Source organism: Clarias gariepinus, chromosome 8 (genome assembly GCF_024256425.1).
Source record: "Clarias gariepinus isolate MV-2021 ecotype Netherlands chromosome 8, CGAR_prim_01v2, whole genome shotgun sequence".
In the NCBI taxonomy this organism is placed as follows: Eukaryota; Metazoa; Chordata; class Actinopteri; order Siluriformes; family Clariidae; genus Clarias; species Clarias gariepinus.
Genome location: NC_071107.1, coordinates 426,226 through 446,538, shown reverse-complemented (window position 1 = coordinate 446,538; position 20,313 = coordinate 426,226). Strand labels below are relative to the sequence as shown.

General features: G+C 38.2%; 2 protein-coding genes across 2 annotated transcripts in view; one reads left to right on the top strand and one right to left on the bottom strand.

Moving 5' to 3' along the window:
- Nucleotides 1-239: 239 nt before the first annotated feature.
- pkd2 (polycystic kidney disease 2) lies at nucleotides 240-16,658 on the bottom strand. Its single transcript, XM_053501370.1, has 15 exons — nucleotides 15,536-16,658; nucleotides 14,206-14,319; nucleotides 12,475-12,608; nucleotides 12,134-12,384; nucleotides 10,892-11,116; nucleotides 9,925-10,153; nucleotides 9,438-9,608; nucleotides 9,142-9,323; nucleotides 8,108-8,228; nucleotides 6,762-6,860; nucleotides 6,523-6,644; nucleotides 6,312-6,429; nucleotides 3,995-4,158; nucleotides 3,610-3,757; nucleotides 240-2,977 (listed from the first exon to the last, which is right to left on the bottom strand). The coding sequence occupies exons 1-15, from the start codon at nucleotides 15,936-15,938 to the stop codon at nucleotides 2,750-2,752; spliced, it is 2,709 nt and encodes a 902-aa protein (XP_053357345.1). The 5' UTR covers nucleotides 15,939-16,658; the 3' UTR covers nucleotides 240-2,749.
- Nucleotides 16,659-19,855: 3,197 nt separating this feature from the next.
- The window catches only part of papss1 (3'-phosphoadenosine 5'-phosphosulfate synthase 1), a 30,535-nt gene continuing 30,077 nt past the window's right edge, over nucleotides 19,856-20,313 (top strand). Inside the window, exon 1 of the mRNA XM_053501371.1 lies at nucleotides 19,856-20,054. Within this exon, the coding sequence (XP_053357346.1) occupies nucleotides 19,992-20,054 (63 nt within the window). The 5' untranslated portion in view covers nucleotides 19,856-19,991. The remainder of the gene's footprint in view (nucleotides 20,055-20,313) is intronic.

Genomic DNA, 20,313 nt, shown 5'->3' with positions numbered 1-20,313 from the left:
TATGTGGTTTAACATCTCCTTCAATATTACTTTTCTAAATTAATAAAATCACTCACATATACTGTACAGTATTGTGCAAAAGTCTTTTGAGCACCCCCCCCCCTAATTATTCATATTTTGCTTCCAAAGATCCAAACTTGTTGTATGTTTAATGTAGTCTTAAGAAATAGCTCTCCAGGCCTCTAGGAGCAACACAGGCAGTTTTCTGCCCCTCTGGAAAAACACCCAGCGCTGTTGGAATTGTGCAAATATTTTATTGTAAAAAATGCAGATATTAAAACAGTAATACTGATCAAAACATTCAGAGAAACAGAGCCAAATCTCCAGGACTGTGTGCTGATAGAGGGTTTGTTTTCAGTGGAATGAGTTTGCAATATAACTATATGTTGTCAAAAAAAAAGCAATCATACTGAATATCAGCCTTAATAAAGGAATATAAAATAAAATATATCCAAAAGCAGCGTAGGAAAAAAGGATATGCATTTGGAGACACACACATACACAAATCTAAATAATGATGTTGGTATCGGTACAGAAATTGGTACAAAAATAGTAACATAAGAGTTTAGTATTATAAAAGTTCTGAGGATACAGTACCAATAATTGTGTGTACTCATCTCAACGCTGATCTTATTTCAATCATATCATCAGACTACTCAGCCCGAGTCAAGAACATTAATTTCTATGTTGAATTTATGTTGATGCAAAACTTATGTCAGCGAAAAACTACGAAACTTCAGCTATACGATGCAAACCAGCACACAATAAGCTTCCCAAGAAAGCAGATGCACTCCGAATCGAAGTTTGTTTTAAGTTACAATAGGTATTAAAAAACAATTTTAAGGCATTAATAAGGAATACATTACCTGCTTAGGTTTACATGACAAAGCATTCTGTTCACACAACTATATTAACTGAAAGCAACTAGAAATTATGGGTTCATTTGCAAAAACAGATGTCACAAATCATAGTTGTTTTTGTTACACACGCCAGGAAGTATAGATCAAATTAGTGTGGGGGTTTTACTTAAGTACAAAAAATATCTAGGATTCCTAATGTGACACGCATAATACACGGCAGTCAGTTTTGTGAAGAATCGCATCAATCTGTTTATGCAAACAAACCTTTCGAATGTGTGACAAAATTCACATGGTCGAATTAGGTCAAGCTTCGAAAGCTAAGAAAGATCCTTTAATGCTTTGTGAGATGTATATGAGTCTGTACATAATACTGGTATTGAAGAAAAGGGATCTTCATTGTAATATGTCTTAGCTTAAATTGGTAATTAAATGGGGAAAATGATAAATACAGTAAGTGTTAGAAAATCCTTCATTTTTTTTGTTTTTTAACTGTCTGAATGAACACAGTTAGATTTTTACATTTACAGAAACAAAACAAAGTTAATTTATGATGATCGCCATCTGTCCCCAAAACATTTTGGCTAACTCTGTGTAGAACAAGCGTTTTGGAAGAAAACTAAATATTCATGACATGTAATTTTTATATAATTTTTTTTTGTCATTGTATAAAATTTTCAAAGAAAATGTAACAAATAAAATATTACATTTAAAGTTTACTTCCAACAGGCACTGACTGGCTTTTCAAATGGCATTCCAACAGATCCATTGTATTATACTCTATGTAGTGAAAATAAATGATACAATAGGAAATAATATAAAGTGAATAAAAAGGCATTTGATCTAACAAATTCTTTCCAAACATTAAAGTTTGGTGATATTATTTGTTTGTGATTTTCTAATTTTACACATTTTTAAGAACGCAGCAATGCGTTATAAATTTACAGTGTATCTCTGATGCTGTTTCTCATTCTGTCTCTGGCAGTACAGACTTATAGTCTCATAAATATGCAAAAACATTTGAATATGAAATAGTTTATGGTTATTAAAAAGACTCATGCTAACTTAATTGGCAAAAGATACAGCCTGCTATTAAATAATTTCATTAGAAGCCTTTAATTTCACAATGACCTCTTATTATTTACACATTATTTACTACTTACAGCGGTACCTCGACATACGAGTTTAATCCATTCTGGAGGCGAGTTCTTAAAAAATAAAAAAAATAAAATAAAAGCAATCAAAACATTTAGAAACGATATGAAATAAATAGACATTAAACCTCACTTAACCTTAATTTATGATTCCTCTTGGCACCGGCTGCTTTAAAAACCAAACTGAAAACCTTTTCTTCTTGCTTCCCTTGTTGACAACATTTATGTTATCAAATAAAAAATATGTAAACTCACTTCGCTTGGCTTTCCATTGACGCAAACAATTAACAAGGTCGATAACCAGAAGTACGCACAACCAGCTCAGCCCCTCGTATGCTTGCAAAAATGTAGTTCTAAAGGCGAAACTTCTCAAGGCGGTTCGTTTGCCGAGGTACCACTATATATATATATATATATGTGTGTGTGTGTGTGTGTGTGTGTGAGTATGTAAAGAAAGTCATGTACCTTGCACTATTTTGTCAAAAAAAATGACCTTTATGCCTAAATCTAGACCTATTTTGCTCAGTACCATTTCTTAAGCTGATTAAAGTTTGTGCCAGTGTACCTTAATATATATTCAGTATACACTCCTGGTTAATAACTGATGAATCATTATATAGATATGTGCTCTGTGAATAAATTGCAATAAAACAACAACAAAAGAAATACTGATGTACTGTAAGGTGAGCATTTAGTGTTGGAAAAGTTAATAAGACTACGGGAGCAGTAGAAAAGGTCTTACACCTGTCCACCTCCATTGTTTCCGGTGTCCGGACCCTCCGTGGACAGTGAGGAGGAGGGGCGGGTGCTGCGTGGGCGAGGATGAGCTCCTGGACCAGCAGGAGTAGCCTGCTGATGGCTGACCTGAGAGATGGCGTCATCTGACTCCCAGCGCTCAAGCTCCTCTCGCACCAGTCGCTCCATCTGCTCCCTGTGAGCCTCTGTATCCTTTCCCATTCTTTCATCCTGAGAGAAAGAGAGAGAGAGAGGGGGAATACGGAGAAAAATGCTCAAAATTCACAGAAAATGGGGAAAGGGGGCTAGTTTTGACATCTTAGTGGTTAGCACTGTCGCCTTGCACCACCAGGGTCCGGGTTCGATTCCCACCTGCGTGCATGGAGTTTACATGTTCTCCCTGTGCTTGGTGGGTTTTATTTGGGAACTCCGGTTTCCTTCCACAGTCCAAAGTCATGCTTATATTAGGCTAACTGGCTTTCTTAAATTTCCATGTGAGTGAGCGTGTGTAAGTGTTGACCGGAGGTCCTACCACAGCTGTACAAAACGATAATAAATACAACGTTAATCACCACTGGCCTCCACAATCTCCGGGTTCCTGGGTGTTTACAATGCATATGATTGTATTTATTGATGACCTATTATTATAACTTCTATTTTTATTTTGAATCATGTTTAGAGATGGTTATTTTGTTTGTTTGTTCAAACCTATAAACAAAAAATGTGGGGGAAACTTTTTTGTAGCTTTTTTCATTTTTATATTGGCTGTAGCTTAAAATAAACCAAATAAGATTTTTAACTATGATGGACTTGGCCAGTGGCTTTGTGAACGCTTTCAGTTGTCTTTATGGTGAAGCCCTCACCTCCATGACCCCATCCAGCAGTCTGCTCAGGACCTCTCTCCTCTTCAGCTTGGCCCTTTCCATGGCCTCCAGCTTCACAATGACCGCATCGATCTTGGACACGATACTGCCAATGGAGTGCTCCATACGGTCCACCCTTCTCACCAGGCTGGGAACACATCACACTTCTCACTGTACAGTACATTCCACAACAAAGACCAAGCCTTCATATTTGGCTTGTTGTACCTGTGATTCTTAAACATTGATTTGGAAAGCTATACATAACAGACAATAGATATAACAGATATTTATCCAGTATATCCAGTATCCAGAACATTTAGTATATTTCATATGATTTAGATATTGCTTTAACATATTCGTTAGAGAACCTAAATGAGAAGCTTACACTTGGAACTCCTCGTAAGACACACCCCCAGAACTGCTTCCACGGCGACGGGAACTGTGTCCACTGTCCTCATCGTCGTCCTCCTCAGAGTCGTCCTGGCTACGGGAGAAGCTCCGGCCACTCATAGGCCTGGGCAGCGAACTGCGTTCTAAATCCAAGTCCTCCTAGCGAGTGTGTGAGAGACATTGAGCATCTATACAAGTGTGTGTGTGTGTGTGTGTGCGGAGTATTCATCTGATTTAATGACAAGGATTATATTTTTATACAACAATTCAGTTTGTCATATATAAAGTAGAAGTATGATGTGATGTACTATGACACAGAAGCATCAAAGCATCGAGCACAAGGGCACGTGAAGTAGAGGCTTGTGCACTCTTCAGTTAATTTTCAGAGATGTTGAATTTGTGCATACACATTTCCTTGAACAGCCTCGACACATAAATGAGGCCTTACCTGGCCATCACTAATTAATATTCAGTAGAACCTTGGATTACGAGCATGATTCGTTCCGGAAGCAAGCTCGTATTTCAAAACACTTACTTTACCATAAGACTTAAATTATTCGTTCCACAGCCCCAAAAAAATAAATACATAACACACGGTGTCCAATGACGTGCGTGCGCACAGACACATAGAGCAGACTGAGCCTTAAGCAGAGAGAGAAAATGGATCTTTAACCTCTCTAATCAGACTTGCTTTTGCTTTACACGCGAGCCTGCTTCCGGAACGAATCATGCTCGTAATCCAAAGTTCTACTGAATATTAATTAGTGATGGCCAGATGAAGCTTTATTTATGTGCCGAGGCTTCTCCCAGCCAATAGGTTCATTTCAAGGGCTCATTCTACTGCAATCTAGTGAACACATTTTGTGTAGCAACTAGATCATAACATCAAAAGCAGCACAATTAATATGTACTGTATATGTAGCTGCACTGTTCAAGGAAATGTGTATGCACAAAATCAACATCTCTGAAAATTAACTGAAGAGTGCACAAGCCTCTACTTCACGTCCCCTTGTGCTCGATGCTTTGATGCTTCTGATGCACGCGCGCTGTACACACACACACACACACACACATATATACAGACACAAAATCAAAGATGTTTTACACACACACACAAACGTGGTCACAGTGTTATAGTAACAGTACAAGCGTGCACGGATGTTGATTATACCAGTAAGAGACGCGCACTGAGACCCAGCAGGGGAGACGATTACCCACAATTCCGCAGCAAGAAAAAAACCATAGGCTCAGTTGTGATCAGGTGACATTCGGCATCAAAACAAAAAGCACAGGCGTGATACATGATACTCGTTACTCGTAAACTAAGACTTGTTTGTTTTCCAAGTCAAAATTTATTAAAAATCATTGCTCGTCTTGTGGAACACTTGCAAACCGCGTTACTCATAATCCGAGGTTCCAGTGTATAGATATAGTTCATAGGGAATAATAGATTATAAATACGACTTCGGCACTTCTGAGCAAAGTCACACATTTGCCTCAAACCATTTAATAAAAATAATATAAAAGTCAGGATTAAACAAAATACAATAACCTAATTTAATTACTTCTAACATACCTGCTCATGCTTTGTGTGAAGTAAGAAAGTGATCAACTTTAGCATTAAAATAGCTGCTACAGTAGGACTGTTCAATCATGTGAACTTTTTAACAGTCAATAGTAAGTCATAGAGTGTCGAAAGAAATTGTGATTTAAAAAAAAACAAAAACTACAACTCAATGTGGTTTGAAGTCAGTATGTTGATTTAGACACAGTTTGTGTATTGCTTAATGGGTAGTTATACATTATATCTATTAGAAATTTACACAATGATTATTTGGATATATATTGTGAACTACAATATTTAACTACTAAATATATATTATTTGGCATTCAAACTTCGCAAAGTGATATGTCACAGCGTCTGTGCTTTCTAGTCATTATTTATATTTACATTTAAAAAGCACCACATGTTGATAAAAGCCAATCTGTCATAAGTTTCCATGCACAATTTCCACAGTACACACGGTAAAACTAAACTGTGAAAGGGTGTGTTGTACGTAAGCATCAGTCACTACACACATCAGCAATCACAAATACACACTAACTCTTCCTGCTTTTATAAGCTGTGATTTCTAAATAAATAAATAACTATTCTTATTTGGCTTATGGATTTTAATACATTAGTGAAAAAAAATTATCAGGATCCAAAATAAACAATTTTTTTCACTTTTCTGGTAAGTAATGTTCCTGTGAATCATTTACGATCATACAAAAATTCATGAATCAGGTCCATTAACTTTCTATTTACTCACTCTCTCTTTCTCCAGGTCATCCCTCATCTGCTGGTGCTCGTGCTCAGTGAGCTCCTGGTCTCCATCCAGATCGTACTTGGCGAAAATGGCTTCGATCTCAGCGTCGGAGTGTCCCTTCCTGCGAACACACCAGGATACAGTCAGAATACGTGCACGCAGATCAATCTTGTGCTTTCATCATCTTCACGGATATTAATCAGGTCTTGCTGACCCTCGCAGGTCCTGTCGGAGCTCGTCGAAGTTGAGTTTCCCTCCTGCCTGACGAAGGCTATCAGAGATGTCATCCACCGCCGTCTTCCTCAGCCTGAGTTTCACCATGGCCTTGTGGTAGCCCTGAGAAAACACACCACCTTTGAGAGGTATATTTCTCTGTTCCTTTTGTCGCTCTAGATTATTAGCTAACGTTGTTTTTGATTTTTAGATTTGTTTGTGATCACATGACTTGCACACCTTTTTAATGAGGTCCGTTATCTCCATTTCGGATCTCTGCTGTGCCATGTCAGCCTTCACCTCTGCGTACGTGTCATTGATGATGGCTAAGAACATGTTCTGAAGGAAGACGGAGGGAATAATTAGCAATAATAATTAACAAAATGTGGACCACTCGCGGTCATCAGTACAGCAGCCAGTTACTCCTACGGAATTACTGCATGCAGTCATCACACGTGTGTGTGTTTCTTTCAACAAACTGTTGCTACACATTTGAAAACACAGAATTGTACAGAATGTCGTTGTATGGTGGGACATCACAATTTACCCGTACTGGAACTAAAACGCCCAAACTCTTATCCAGCACAATAATGTTCTGCACACAGCGAGCTCTAATCGGTCAAAATTTATTTTTTTTATACATATAATACAGAAAAATGTGTGCGGCCAAAGCAGCTCCTACAGAAGTTTATGCAACATGGAAGTGACCGATCTCGCTTCCCTAAAAATGTTGCTACTGTAACTCCAGCCGTTTTGGAGAGATGATTTTAATATGTGGCCCCGAAAATGGCCATTTTTCAGCGTTATACTGTCTCACTTCAAACAATAATTATTTAAAATGCAAATTATTTATATTTCTTTGAAATTGTTGTAAGCTCCTAGAAATATATGACCTGTAAAAAGTATCTTCTTAATTTAAAGCATTACATGCAAAATTAAGGATTTATTTTCAAAGAAAAAATCCGTAGTGTCCGTAACCATGTCAAATTCATGTTGCAATATCTTAAAAATGTTTTTGAATAATTCCAAAATAACTTTTTTAGGTTTATGTCTTTTCATGTGAAATCTAAATCGGCCAAGTTTCATCTGAATGACAGTTAAGATCGTTGAAAGATTTGAATTCAAAAAAGTAACGGACACTCCGGACATAAAAGGGCGTGAAACTGTATTTAGCAAATATGTTTCGTTTTATCTGATAAAAATATAAATGTGCATGCGTATTTACAAAAAAAACTAAACATGGATCAGGAGATAAGAAACATGGAGTGTTATGAAAGATGGTGTTATAATCCTGTCTGAACTTAAGCACCATTACCGTGTTTTGGCCGAATGTTTTGCCAAGTTTAATGTTTTAGAGCTCGAGTGTCCTGTCAATAGTCCTGGTTTTAACCCCACTGCACACCCTTGAAGACAACTGCAACAACATCGCACCCCCGGGCCTCCTCAGCTGTGAATGCACATGAATCCCCATGCTCCAACACGCACCATAACTTAACCATCAACAGATCCATGTATGAATTCTCAGCTCACTCTTGAAGTCCAGTGGACTCCGGTTTCTTAATTTTTTTTATAAAAAAGTCCCTTACCAACAGAATCATGAACATGAAGAACACAAAGGTGGTGAAGTAAATCGGCCCCAGGACTCTGTCGGCCTCTTCGATCTCTGAGAAGTCAAAGTCTCCTAGAATGATCCGGAACTGTGTGAAGCTGCACAGGGTGAGGATGAGCGACAGTACGCGTTAGAACACACTTTTTCTGTTAATGATAATGCTATATTACAATAAACATTGTTATAAACAAAAACACTTAAAGCAATGCAAAAGTTTTTTTTTTAAGTTCTTTAAAGTTCCTTAAACTATTTCTTTAATTCTTTAAAGTTTGTTAAAGTTTTTTTCAGAGTGACTTTCTAATCCAAGGTCACCTTTATTTATCAAAAGTTATTAAACATAAATTGAGGATTCTGATTGATCAGATGTTTTTATTTGGGTGGATTAAGTCCATTCTTAAGGTGTTTTAACTAGAAGTGAAAGGAAAAAAGAAGCAGGTAAGGGACCAACTGTTTATAGCTGCTATAATGCAAATGATAGTGAAAAAAACTACAAACTCAGACTTTTGATTGTACAGAATAACAGAACACGGTTCTGAGCGTAAAAACTCCCTTTATGTCTCTATATAATCCCCTGATACACTAATGCACTTATCCCAGTGTCTCACTAGTTCTCTCAGTACGCCGGAGCCGTGATCGGAATGTCTCCCTCATGTCTGAAACACCAGCCTCCCAGGAACTCCTTTAATGGTACAAACATGTGGAAATGTCTGGGAGTGAGGTCAGGACTTTACGCTGGATGTAGCAATAAGTCTTTACTAATTGAAGTCTTCTGTAAATATCCATCACAAGTCCCGGTTTGACTTGAACACCCCTCGTTGCTTAAATAATATGAACCTCCCACATCATTAAACGCCACATGGTGCGTCCTTCTTTAATGGATAAAAGACTTTGGTATGTGTTGCTATGGGAAGATAATTACCTTCGGGGCGGTAACAGGAACTCCTAAAGAAGTGTTTTATTCCAAACTCCTAAATGAAACAGACGGACAGAGTAAGGTGCTCTGGGACTCACATGCAGGCCTGGAAGGTGCTGAAGTCGTTAAGCTGTGTGCCGAACACCAGGTATGCCAGCTGCGCGTATGCCAGGAAGACGATGAAGAACATGATGGCAAACCCCAGCAGGTCTTTAGCGCACCGGGACACAGTGCTGGATAGCTGGCTCATGGTCTTATTAAAATTGATGAACTTAAATAGCTGTAGGGAAATCGATAGATTTTAATGAAACATATTTTCTTAGTCGTGTTTAGAACTGATCAACTCAATGTTAAACACACAGCCGTTAATCAGTGAATAGATTCAGGGGCTCACTTTGACCCAGGCCAGGAATACGATGATGGCAGCCAGACTGTTGAACTGAACCTGCAGCCGAGCCAGTGGGATGAAGTTCGGGTACGTCTTGTGGTTCTCTAGCAGGAACTTCAGCCTGTTGTTGACCGCTGATGTCCTGTAGATGTTCATTATGATGGCAGGGACGCTCAGCTAAGGGAGGAGTAGAGAGAGAGGAATCGCATGAATATAAGACAGGCTGGAATATATTCAGTGTTCTGATCAACGTCGTAAAGTTGTTTATATCAATCATGGTCATTTTACAGGAAGTGATGAAATGTGGCCACACTGGATTTAAAAAGTTACTCATTCATATATACACTTGGTTAGTTTTATACCGTGTTGAAGTACACCTTTTCTCTGATTTATATCTTTATAACATCAGTATGTTCCAAAAGGTACTGTCACTAGAACCGACACCAAAACAATCCTGTCTCAGTACATCTTAACAAAATGCCGGCCGCAGTACCGTTACTATGAGCACGTCCAGGCAGTTCCACAAGCTTTTGAAGTAGCGCAGGCGGTGCAGGCGGATCTCCAGCACCTCCTCCACCAGGTAGTAGATCACGAAGAAGCAGAAGATGACCTCGCACAGCCCCACAAAGTGGTCCCAGCTGGACACATAGCGCACCAGACGTACAGTCTGGAACTGCCACGAGGACACAGCGCCCCCTGTGGCTGGAAACTCCACCAGCAGCCTGGAAATGTTGTAAAAGAGGGAATTACACTCACTGGATGATGACATGGGTTTGCATATTATTTGCAAGGGAAAATAAAAACCCACACATTTAAATGTTAAAAATGCTTTTACTTTTTTACTCGAGCTGACACGAGCTGAACAGGACATTGGGCACTCGAGTTCCAGCTCACTAGAACATCATGATAAAGTATTTCACAGGAGAATTTACTCAGATATAACCATAGCTTCCTATACATTTTTATTCTAAGCCAAATTAACGGGACCTGATTTTTTTTTTATTGTATTGTATTTGTACAGATTTTCCCCGTTGCTTTTCTGTGTTTGTTTTTTATTCTGCTGTTATATTACATATTGTAGAAATGTATTTAAATGTTGTGATGATATTATCTATCTCGCACTCCTAAAGACAATGATGTCTTTGCCTTGGTTGCTATGGTAATGTAATCTCAAATCATCAGCCATGGATATTTATAAATGATGAGTATATATACTTTTTTTAGACCATTCAGGCAGGGCTAAAGCTGAATATAATACATTTGAGAATACCCATTAATATTACACTAATATTAAATAATAAATCTTCCAATCCCAGGGACCAAATAATGTTTTTTTTCCTCAAGGTTGAATAATTAGAATAATGTGCACACATGTGCATGTATATTTAGACATCCAGGTCAGTAGTCATTTCTGTTCCAAATTAAATCCGAAGCGCTTTTCCCCGTGGGTCTGCGTGTACCTGACGATGCAGAAGAGGTTGATGTTGCCGTTGTAGACGGAGAAGTCGATGAACACGGCCCTGGTGCCTCGATCCAGCCACAGGTTGGCCTTCAGCTCCTGCAGCTGTCTGTTTGACTCGTCTCTGGTGCGGGACAGATCCTGATAGAACCCTCCTCCTCTGTACGTCCCCACTTCACCCGAGTAGCTGCTTTCCCCGAGGCTGCTCTCCTCAGAGTACACCCACCTGGGACGAACACACACAGAGGATCGGAGAACACTTTATCTTAGCCTAAGTGCGAGGGTTAAGTGCCATTGTCCTCGTCATCATCGTTTATTAAGATTTTAGAGCCAACTACTTATACATTTTAAATGATTTTCAGAAAACCCATCAACACAGATTAATTTAAATATCAGTCAAATTAAACAAATATATCTAGTTATACTCTGAGCTTGATTTATTCCTGAATCTTTCATCAAAAGAACAAATAAGTTGATATTCTTTATAGTTACTGAGGTTTGAATTAAAGCGATTCAACTTAGACTAATAGCTAGAAGAACTCAATAAGCATTATTTCGATGAAGCTTTGATAATAAAGGACCCTAAATGCCCTTGGAACCCACTTTGAGAGCATCGCATCAGCAAGAGCAACATCCAACAAAACAGACGGTTTGATGATGGGAAAACCTTCTAGGAAATAAAATTTACTGTATTATTGTGTTTGTGTGTAGTCTATGCGTTCTCTCTGATTATTCACAGTCAGTGTTTTGTAATAAGATTTCCTATATCTCTCTCTCTCTCTATATATATATATATACACACACACACACATTTATACATATATGTTTATACATATACATTTAACTTCTTTATGTATTTTTTTCCTTCGTGGTGTGTTGTTGACGAATTCCTTGTATGTGCAAACGTACTTGCCAATGAAGCTCTTTCTGATTCTGACGTCACTATTGTCAATCATGTGATCTGACACGCCCACATTCCTGATCCTTTTTGCAGCTATTAGTTATAATTAGTCCATTGCTGGAGATAATTTATTCACACTGGTAAAGACTTAATAAAGCACAAATCCCAAAGACTTCCCATATAAAACCATGTTGCTAGTTATTTATATTTATATTATGGTAAATAATCTATACATTAGAAGATGCTTATACTAAATACCATTCATAACAAAATATTGGTTTGCGTATATGTTCACACTGTGTACATTTTCAATTCTAATTCTCATCGTTTTCTCTCTCTTACGCAGTGCCGTTTTTCAGTCCAAACGATTTCTTGTCCTCGTAGGCGGCCGCATAGACACCGTAGCAGTCGTACACCTCGTCCTTCAGCTCCTCATGAACAGGACAGGACTTGTTAAGAACTTTGACCTGACGCAGACGAGGGACTCCCAAAAGCAGGTTCTCGTAAAAGATGAGGCTCTGGTTCTCCGGCAGGCTCTTGTTGTTGTACCACATTTCCCAGTACATCCCGTTTAGAAAAGGCCCCTCTGTGTACTGGAATAAAGTGCTTAGTTCGCTTAATGATCACATAAAAAATAAAAATCAAGGATATTTAAGTGAAATGCAATACAAAAGACTCTTTACTTTCCAGAAGTCTTCCATGGTGGAGAGGCTCCTAAAAGTGGTGGCATCTGCGCTGGTGAGCGGCGCGTCCAGGAAGAGCTGAGACATGACTTTGGTGTAGTAGTACATGTTGGTGCTCACCATGCCGTATGTTACTGAAACACATTCGGACAAAGTGGATATAAAAAAAAAAAGATAGATAAATGTATTTATTGATTTGTATTCTTTTCGCTTAGACACAGAGTGTTGTGAAATTCATGGGAATTTTTTACTTTCTTCAGTCTGCTTTTCTAAAAAGGCTGTTTTTTTTTTTTTTGCTCAAAGACTCGTATACTAAAATGGTTCTGCCAGGAAATTGTATAACGATTCAGCCGAAGCCAGATTTCTGCACCAGTAGGCAAAAACCAGAACCATATGTTATCCTAATTCCCAACTCCGACTGCATATTACGTTTCTGATTGCAGGAAATCAACTGAAAAATGCGACTGTGAGTCATACTGCTGCTCTTTAACTCTGTGTATGTCTACCTCTTGTTTTCTACAGACGGGATCGTGCTTCTGTAATGCTGTTACCATAAAAACATGGCCCTTTAATTTTCCATGAAGTAATGATGAAGTAGAGTCCTGTTATAACCACACGGAGACAAACACTGAGCCAAAGACTGAATCATGACCTCCTTCATTAACAACAAATGAAATTAAAAGAGACTCCTGTTGAATTCTTAAATCTGATTGATCAAAAGGTGCGAATTAATAGCTAATCATAGTTCTTAAATAAGCAGTTATGGCCGCAAGACAAATCACATGTTACAGTTTACAGTACAGTACTGTGCAAAAGACTGGAGCCAATCCTCATTTCTTCATATTTTGCCTCCAGACTTCCTTGTTATTTAAATGCAGTCTATAGAAACAGCTCTCCAGGCTCCCTGAAGGAGAGGGGAAACGAGGTCGCTGCTCAGGCCGGTACATAAATACAGTAACCAGTTTTTAAGTTGTATCTTTAGGCCCTTCGCAGCCTGTCACAGTAAAACATTTGTTCTTATTTCTTTAATTGAATCTACATAATTTAATACAATATGAAGAATTAAGGTGGGTCTCAAGACTTTTGCACAGTACTGTATACATTAAGTTTCACTTCACCTGTAATATGGACTTGTATGATAAACAAAAATTAATTTCAAGAAAACATGCGCAATTTAATTTTCTAACAAGGTTTCTATAAGTTATGTTTTTTAAATAAACATGGAAAACTTTTTATCTTATAAATGTCAAAAGGAAAAAAAAAGAGTGAATGATGTTATATTTGCTAATGCACACAGTGCGTGATATCAGGAAGTAACCACATAAACTGTAACTATGAATAAATATAACATAAGAATTATGTGGCACTAGTTTCTTATTATTAAAAATCGTTAGTGTTGACGAATTGCTTTTAGTGTTGTTATTGGGAGACGAGGGTAAAACCGGTATTAGTAATTCTGCTTCACACTCACGCACCTGCCACAACCATTTTGTTGATTACTTTTCTGAAACAGACCCCTATCCAAGTGAGCTAATCCGTACGTCACCCATCATTACTGTGTGTTTTTTGAAAATTTGCTTCTAATAAGCCGTTTATGTACAATGTAAGAAACTAAACTTAAACTGTAATGAATTTCCTGGTTATAGTTTAGAAAGTATTATGGCAGTAATTCTTTAATATAAAGGTAACCAGTTAGGATATGTTTATAAAATATCAACGTGTTTCACTTACAGATGCATAAGGTGAGAAGGAAAAGGGCGTAGGTGATCATCTCTCTGAGGACGTTCTTCAGGTACATCTCTCTGCTGCTGTCCCTCTCCTCCAGGAGGCGTGTGCCCCACAGAACTGAAATGATTGAAAAGAGTTTCAACATCAACCTGCAATATTACACCTACAATACTGCCAAATCTAATGTCTGGAATGGTGCTTTACTTTCTCAAAGCTTTGGTACGTGAGTACTCTGTATCTGGCAGCGCACTTTGAGATCTAATGAGTGCACAGAACCAGGATTCTTATGCTTTCATTATTAAAAGAATTCCAATAATAAGTCCTATTCGCACACGGTATTAAAATTCATTCCAGGTGATTTAATCAGACGTGTAAGGTGTGCTTTAAGCATCACTTGCGTAAGCAGTCAGGAACACTAACATAACATTTATATTGTGTGGACACCAAGGCATCCATGCAACATTAGATCTTCTAGCTACTTAGCATTAACACAGGCCCAACCGCAACATCCAATCACATGTGATCGCTGAGATTCTCATATTCTCATGTTCACGGTGGTTCACACCAGGCTATTGCATGTCCTACAACCCCTCAGAAACATGCACACACTATAAGTGGACTGGCTACAGTTAACTAACTGAAAGTGCGAATCTGTCTCTACCTGGGTCATGCCCTGCTACAGATGACGTCAGATATAAATGGCTATGTGTCTAAAACAGGTGTCACTAAATAGCGGACCATGGTCTGAATCTCAACCGAGTGACAGTTCTATCCGAACCCTGGCGCTTTTTCTGATAAATGAGAATAATCACTATAGCAGTAATCTAGCACATTTTCCTTGCGGTGGAATTGACCCAAATATCTAAGAAACAGATATGTCTTTAGTCTTAAGCCGAGATTGTCAGAGACTTAGCTGTACAGACATCTAAAGGAAGTTCATTCCAGCACCTACGATACAGTACAGAACATAAAGTTACTGCATACACACTGATCTGAATCCCAGCACGAACTTGACATTTTGACGTCTGGTCAAGGAAAAGTTATTCCCTCAAACATTTTAATTCAGTACTCCTGGTCTGGGGTGTCCACTTGTTACAGGATCACTCAAGATGTATCTTAATACCAGATGTAAACACTACATATGCATAAACTTTTTTTAAACATGTTTGGAATTTCCAGATTTGGGGATAAATGCATTTATTTATGGAATAATAATAATAATAATAATAATAATAATAATGGTAAACCATGTTGAGCACAAAAAAACTAGTAAGTACTGATGTAAATGAGATGATGATGATGAGTAGTCCAGAAGAAGGCATGCATGCATTACGTCTGATTTTCTCCAGGATCCTGGCTCCCCAGCTTGGCGGCTCGTGTTGAAGCCCATCGGCGGGAGGAGTGGGGTACAGGCCCCGGTGGATGCGCGCGGTGCTCCCGCCGGTGAAGCTCCCGAGTCCGCTGCTGCCGCTGCTGCTGGAGGTGTCAGATAAGGACCTCCGTCCCGGGCTCCAGCTCGCCTCCAGGCCCTCTTCAGGCTCGAACCCCGGGTTGTCCCGGCTCCACGCCTGTCTGGACGGTGAGGGCTGTTCCTCCTCGGGGACCCCGAGCCCCACTTCTCCCTGAGGCTCCATCCTCTCCATCTCCATCTCCAAACCTTCAGTCTGAGGGGGCTTGTGCGCATGCGCAGAGCTCGGGGCTCTGGCTGCTTGACAACGGGTCCGACTAGAGCTCATTTAGTTTAGTTTCTCTCTCTCTCTAATTAGGTTAATTAATATAAATTGTATTGGTGGAACTTTCAAAAGAAAAAAAAACAGTCTGTGATGTATAATGTCAGGTTTGAACAGAAACTAAAGTAGCGTTAGAGAACATCGCATCTGCGTCTAGAAACAAAGTAACAAAGTGTCACAAAGTATCCAGCAGGAAACCGGATAAGTCCGGATAAATCACTTCAAAAAAAAAAGAGTTTAGAAATAACCTCCTTTACCTGCTGTACAGTAAACACGCAACAACAATAACAACAACAACAACAACCATCAGAGTGGAAAACTTTGTCCAAAAGGCTTCACTCAGACATGAACACAGCCTTTACATAACAGATGTTTAAGAAAAAGAAAAAAAAAAAGTGTTTAAAAAAAAAAACACTTAACTACAGCTCCAAGGATAAACTCCAGCATATGTTCGATGCCCAAATCCTCCGTTATTTTGTCAAAAAGGAGTGAAACTCTCTTCTCCTCCAGCACCAGCCATCTTGCTCTTTCCCCCAAAATTCCTTAAGGCTCTGTCCCAAATAGCTTACCTCCTCACTTAGTAGTCAGCATGGCGCCCGTGAGACCTCACGCGCTGTTTCCATGACTACGCAGTAGAACACAGCGCGTTTGGGACGCGGCCCGGGTCCCGCTCGGGCTGGGAATCGGATTCGACCGCGTAACTACCTCATGGCGTCTGCTTGCGAACATCTGGGAACATCTTGTGCTCGCTTCATCGTGAAGGGTTTGGAATGTGTCCCATATATCACAGACTTTATGTTAAAATATAAGACGTTAGATTAGAAAACAACACATTTATAGAAATTATTTAACAACATATCTGAGTACCTATATATAGTGGGATAAAAACATTTATCTCAATGCACTTTTAGTAGAATTTGATATTCCACCATCAATAGACTGCATAATCTAAGTTTGTTTGGCTTCGTTGTTGCTAGGCAACAGACATTATTCCACCCATCCCCATTACAGTAAGTTGACTGAACAGAAATGATGAGTGACAGCTGCAACAGCCAATAAGCCTTCAACTTCTCTAAAAAAAATAAAATAAAAAGTTTAATTAGGCTATATGATATAGGGCGACCATATTTTTTTTATGTTTTTATTTTGAAAATCCTCAAAAAGTGTTTATACTTTACACTGTATGGATAAATGTTTATACATACACTTATAACCATTACACTAATCATATGGTTCCTTCCCAAACTGTTACACACAACAACACTGTATAGGGAGACTTACAGTATGCTAGGATTTCATTCCTATATTCTGATAGCTGTAAAATTGATCCTTTATACAAAATAATAATAATAATAATAATAATAATAATAATAATAATAACGTTTGTTCTACCTAACAAATCCTAAACGCCCAAATACACACTTCGATGTCTGAAGCCTCCCCATTAACACACAACAGCAAGGCTCCCATATAACCATTTTTTTATTTTTAAATTGTCATTGACCTATGTTGTGCAAGAATCTGTGCCGCTTGGGTTTTAAGGGTTATAACTCTAACTAAGAGGCCCGTACCTGTTCCAGCATGACAGTGTCCCTGTGCACAAAGCGAGCTCCATGAAGGCACAAGTGTTCTACACAGAGCCCTGACCTCAACCCCACTGTCATTTAAATTTAAACGATTATTCAAATGCTTAGTGAAATCAAATCATTAAAAAAAGTAGAAGGGGGCGTGGGGGTGGGGGGTGAGGGCAGTGTTATGATCTGGGGTTGCTTCAGTTGGTCAGGTCTAGTGTTGGGTTAGTAAAATGAGGTCACCAATAGATTTTTTTTTTTTCTTGTCTGATGGCATGGGGATGTTCCAAGATGATGATGTTAGTATTTAAACTGTAAAATAGTGGTTTAGGAAGCATAGGACATTATTTTCACAAATTGATTGTTCACCACAGTTCAGACCTTAACCCAATTGAGAATCTTTGGGATGTAGTCACAAATTCCCACATCCACAATCCACAAGGACAGGCTTCCCAGAAGAGTGGAGGATATGCTATCAGCTCAGGGAGCCCTTAAAATCTAGACTGTTCAAAAAGCGTGTGATGGTTCGGTGTCCATAACATTTTGGCCATGTAGTGTTGAAAGACCATAAAATTATTTTAGTATGTAAGTTAATATATTTTAATAGCTTATGTTAGGGACTGGGATGCCATTCCATCACAAAGCACATTACATGGACATGGACAGTTTAGTGATTTTGGGAGGTATAGGGGCACCTCAGACTAGAGGCGTTATGAAGCTTTACAGAGCATATGCAGCAACACATCTCAATATCAACTGTTCAAAGGAGAAAGACCATGGAATTAGAAGTGGTATCCAAACTTTTGATTACCAGGTTAAAAAAATATTTTTTAAAGGGTCACAAATTATAATAAAATAATGAAAACTGCTATTAATTATTATTTGGAATTAGTGAAATTGGGGCGGAAGGAAGGCTTACTGGTTGGCACCGTCACCTCACATCTCCAGTATCCCGATTTGATTTCCATCTCGAGTCTCCTCTCGTTTTTCAAACTATTTTTTTCACTTATCCAGGCCCTTCTGGGGGTCTTAACCTGCTGCCATTAGGACGCCGTGAGTCTGGGCTCTGAGCGTGGCTTCACACTTATACACATATACAAACATGTCAAACTCAGTGCACCTCTGGATCTCATTGACCTGAACAATTTTCACTGTGCATGTTGTGGGCTCAACCCAACACGAGGTCAGATATTTTGGATCATTTGCAAAACGCACACAATGGACACACTACACACTCTACACACACACACACACACACACACATTCTACACACATGTTTTATTTATTTATTAATTATTATTATTATTTATGTTGTTCTATTATTATTATTATTATTATCATTGTTGTTGTTGTAAGCGTTTTCCTGCATATCGTACTGTGTATGACTGTATATGTAACAAATAAAATTTAAATTTGTTGTTGTTCTATTATTATTATTATACTATTATTATTATTATTATACCTTTGTTCTACGCATATTTGCACACCATCTTTCTTACAAAATATCAAATTTTTCTCAATTTCCTAAATGCTCTTGACCAGTACAGTATATTTCAATTTGTACAGTATATTTCTATTTTTCATGTACAGCATATTTCTATTTCTATTTTTATTTTTAGTTCTATTTTTTCCTAGTTTAATTTTTTTTTTCTATTTAATTTTTCTATCTTGTTTCTTTTATTCATATTTATTTCTGATTATAAGCTTTAATTCTCGTTTAGGGTCACGGGCAGTCGTATAAGCATTTCACTACATCTCGTACTGTGTATGACTTCTGTATGTGACAAATAAAATTTGAATTTGAATTTTTATTGTTGTTGTTGTTGTTATTATTATTTCTCTAGTAACGGCTCACTCACCGTTTGGAGTTTAGTTGTGATTCTCCACATTATGTTCAACAGCATTATTATTATTATTATTATTATTATTATTATCATCATCATCATCATTATTATTTTTATTATTATTATCATCATTATTATTATTATTGTTGTTATTTCTCTAGTAACGGCTCACTCACTGTTTGAAGTTTAGTTGTGATTCTCCACATTATGTTCAACAGCATCATTATTATGATTATTATTATTATTATTATTATGATTATTAACACATCACTGATTGTCCTGCAGAACTCAGTTTAATAAAATGCGCGCTATCAGCCCCAGGGTGTAAAGTATTTTAATATTATTATTATTATTATTTACATAACAACAGTCAGTTTAACAGTTTAAGTGACGGATTGCAGTCATTAAAGTATAACATTAAAAGATTTAAGAAGTGTTTCCGGTCGCGAGATGGCGCTGAGACACCTGACGAGGTTTAGAAACGTCACTTCCTGTGACGTGGCGCAGTTGGTGTACCGCCTGCTGGAGCTCGCGCTGTGTCCGGGCGTCCATTAAACCGAGCCGAGTCCGGGAGAGACGTGTCGTTTTTTTTCTTTTTGTTTGTTTTGTTTTTTATTTGTGTGAAACCTGATAAAGTGGCGGAAATGGAGAGTTCAGCTTCAGCTTCGCACAAGAAACAGAAACTGAGTAACACCATTGAGAACTGGGTGAGTCAGGCGGCTGGACCGGACCCACAGCCTGGATACATAGTAACAGTAACGGATACATTTAAATAAGATTCCAGTGATGTAATGGATACAGTGGAAGGCATTAGAGTAGAATACTGGAGGGATGGACAGAAGTGTTTTCTGGTCGATTCATTAACACAGACTAATTCTATTCCAGTTTTAATTCAGTTTCTTAATAAATAAATAAATCAAAGAGAGGTTTAAAATACTGGCAGGAATTTTTTAAAAATACAATTAA

Bases quoted from the DNA above. Each gene is read 5' to 3' on its own strand.
- pkd2 (XM_053501370.1), bottom strand. From the start codon at position 15,938: ATGAGCTCTAGTCGGACCCGTTGTCAAGCAGCCAGAGCCCCGAGCTCT. The intron at 8,229-9,141 runs GTGAGTCCCAGA...CACCCTGTGCAG, and splicing joins AGCACCTTCCAGGCCTGCAT to CTTCACACAGTTCCGGATCA. The intron at 3,758-3,994 runs GTAAGCTTCTCA...ATGTGTTCCCAG, and splicing joins TCTTACGAGGAGTTCCAAGT to CCTGGTGAGAAGGGTGGACC.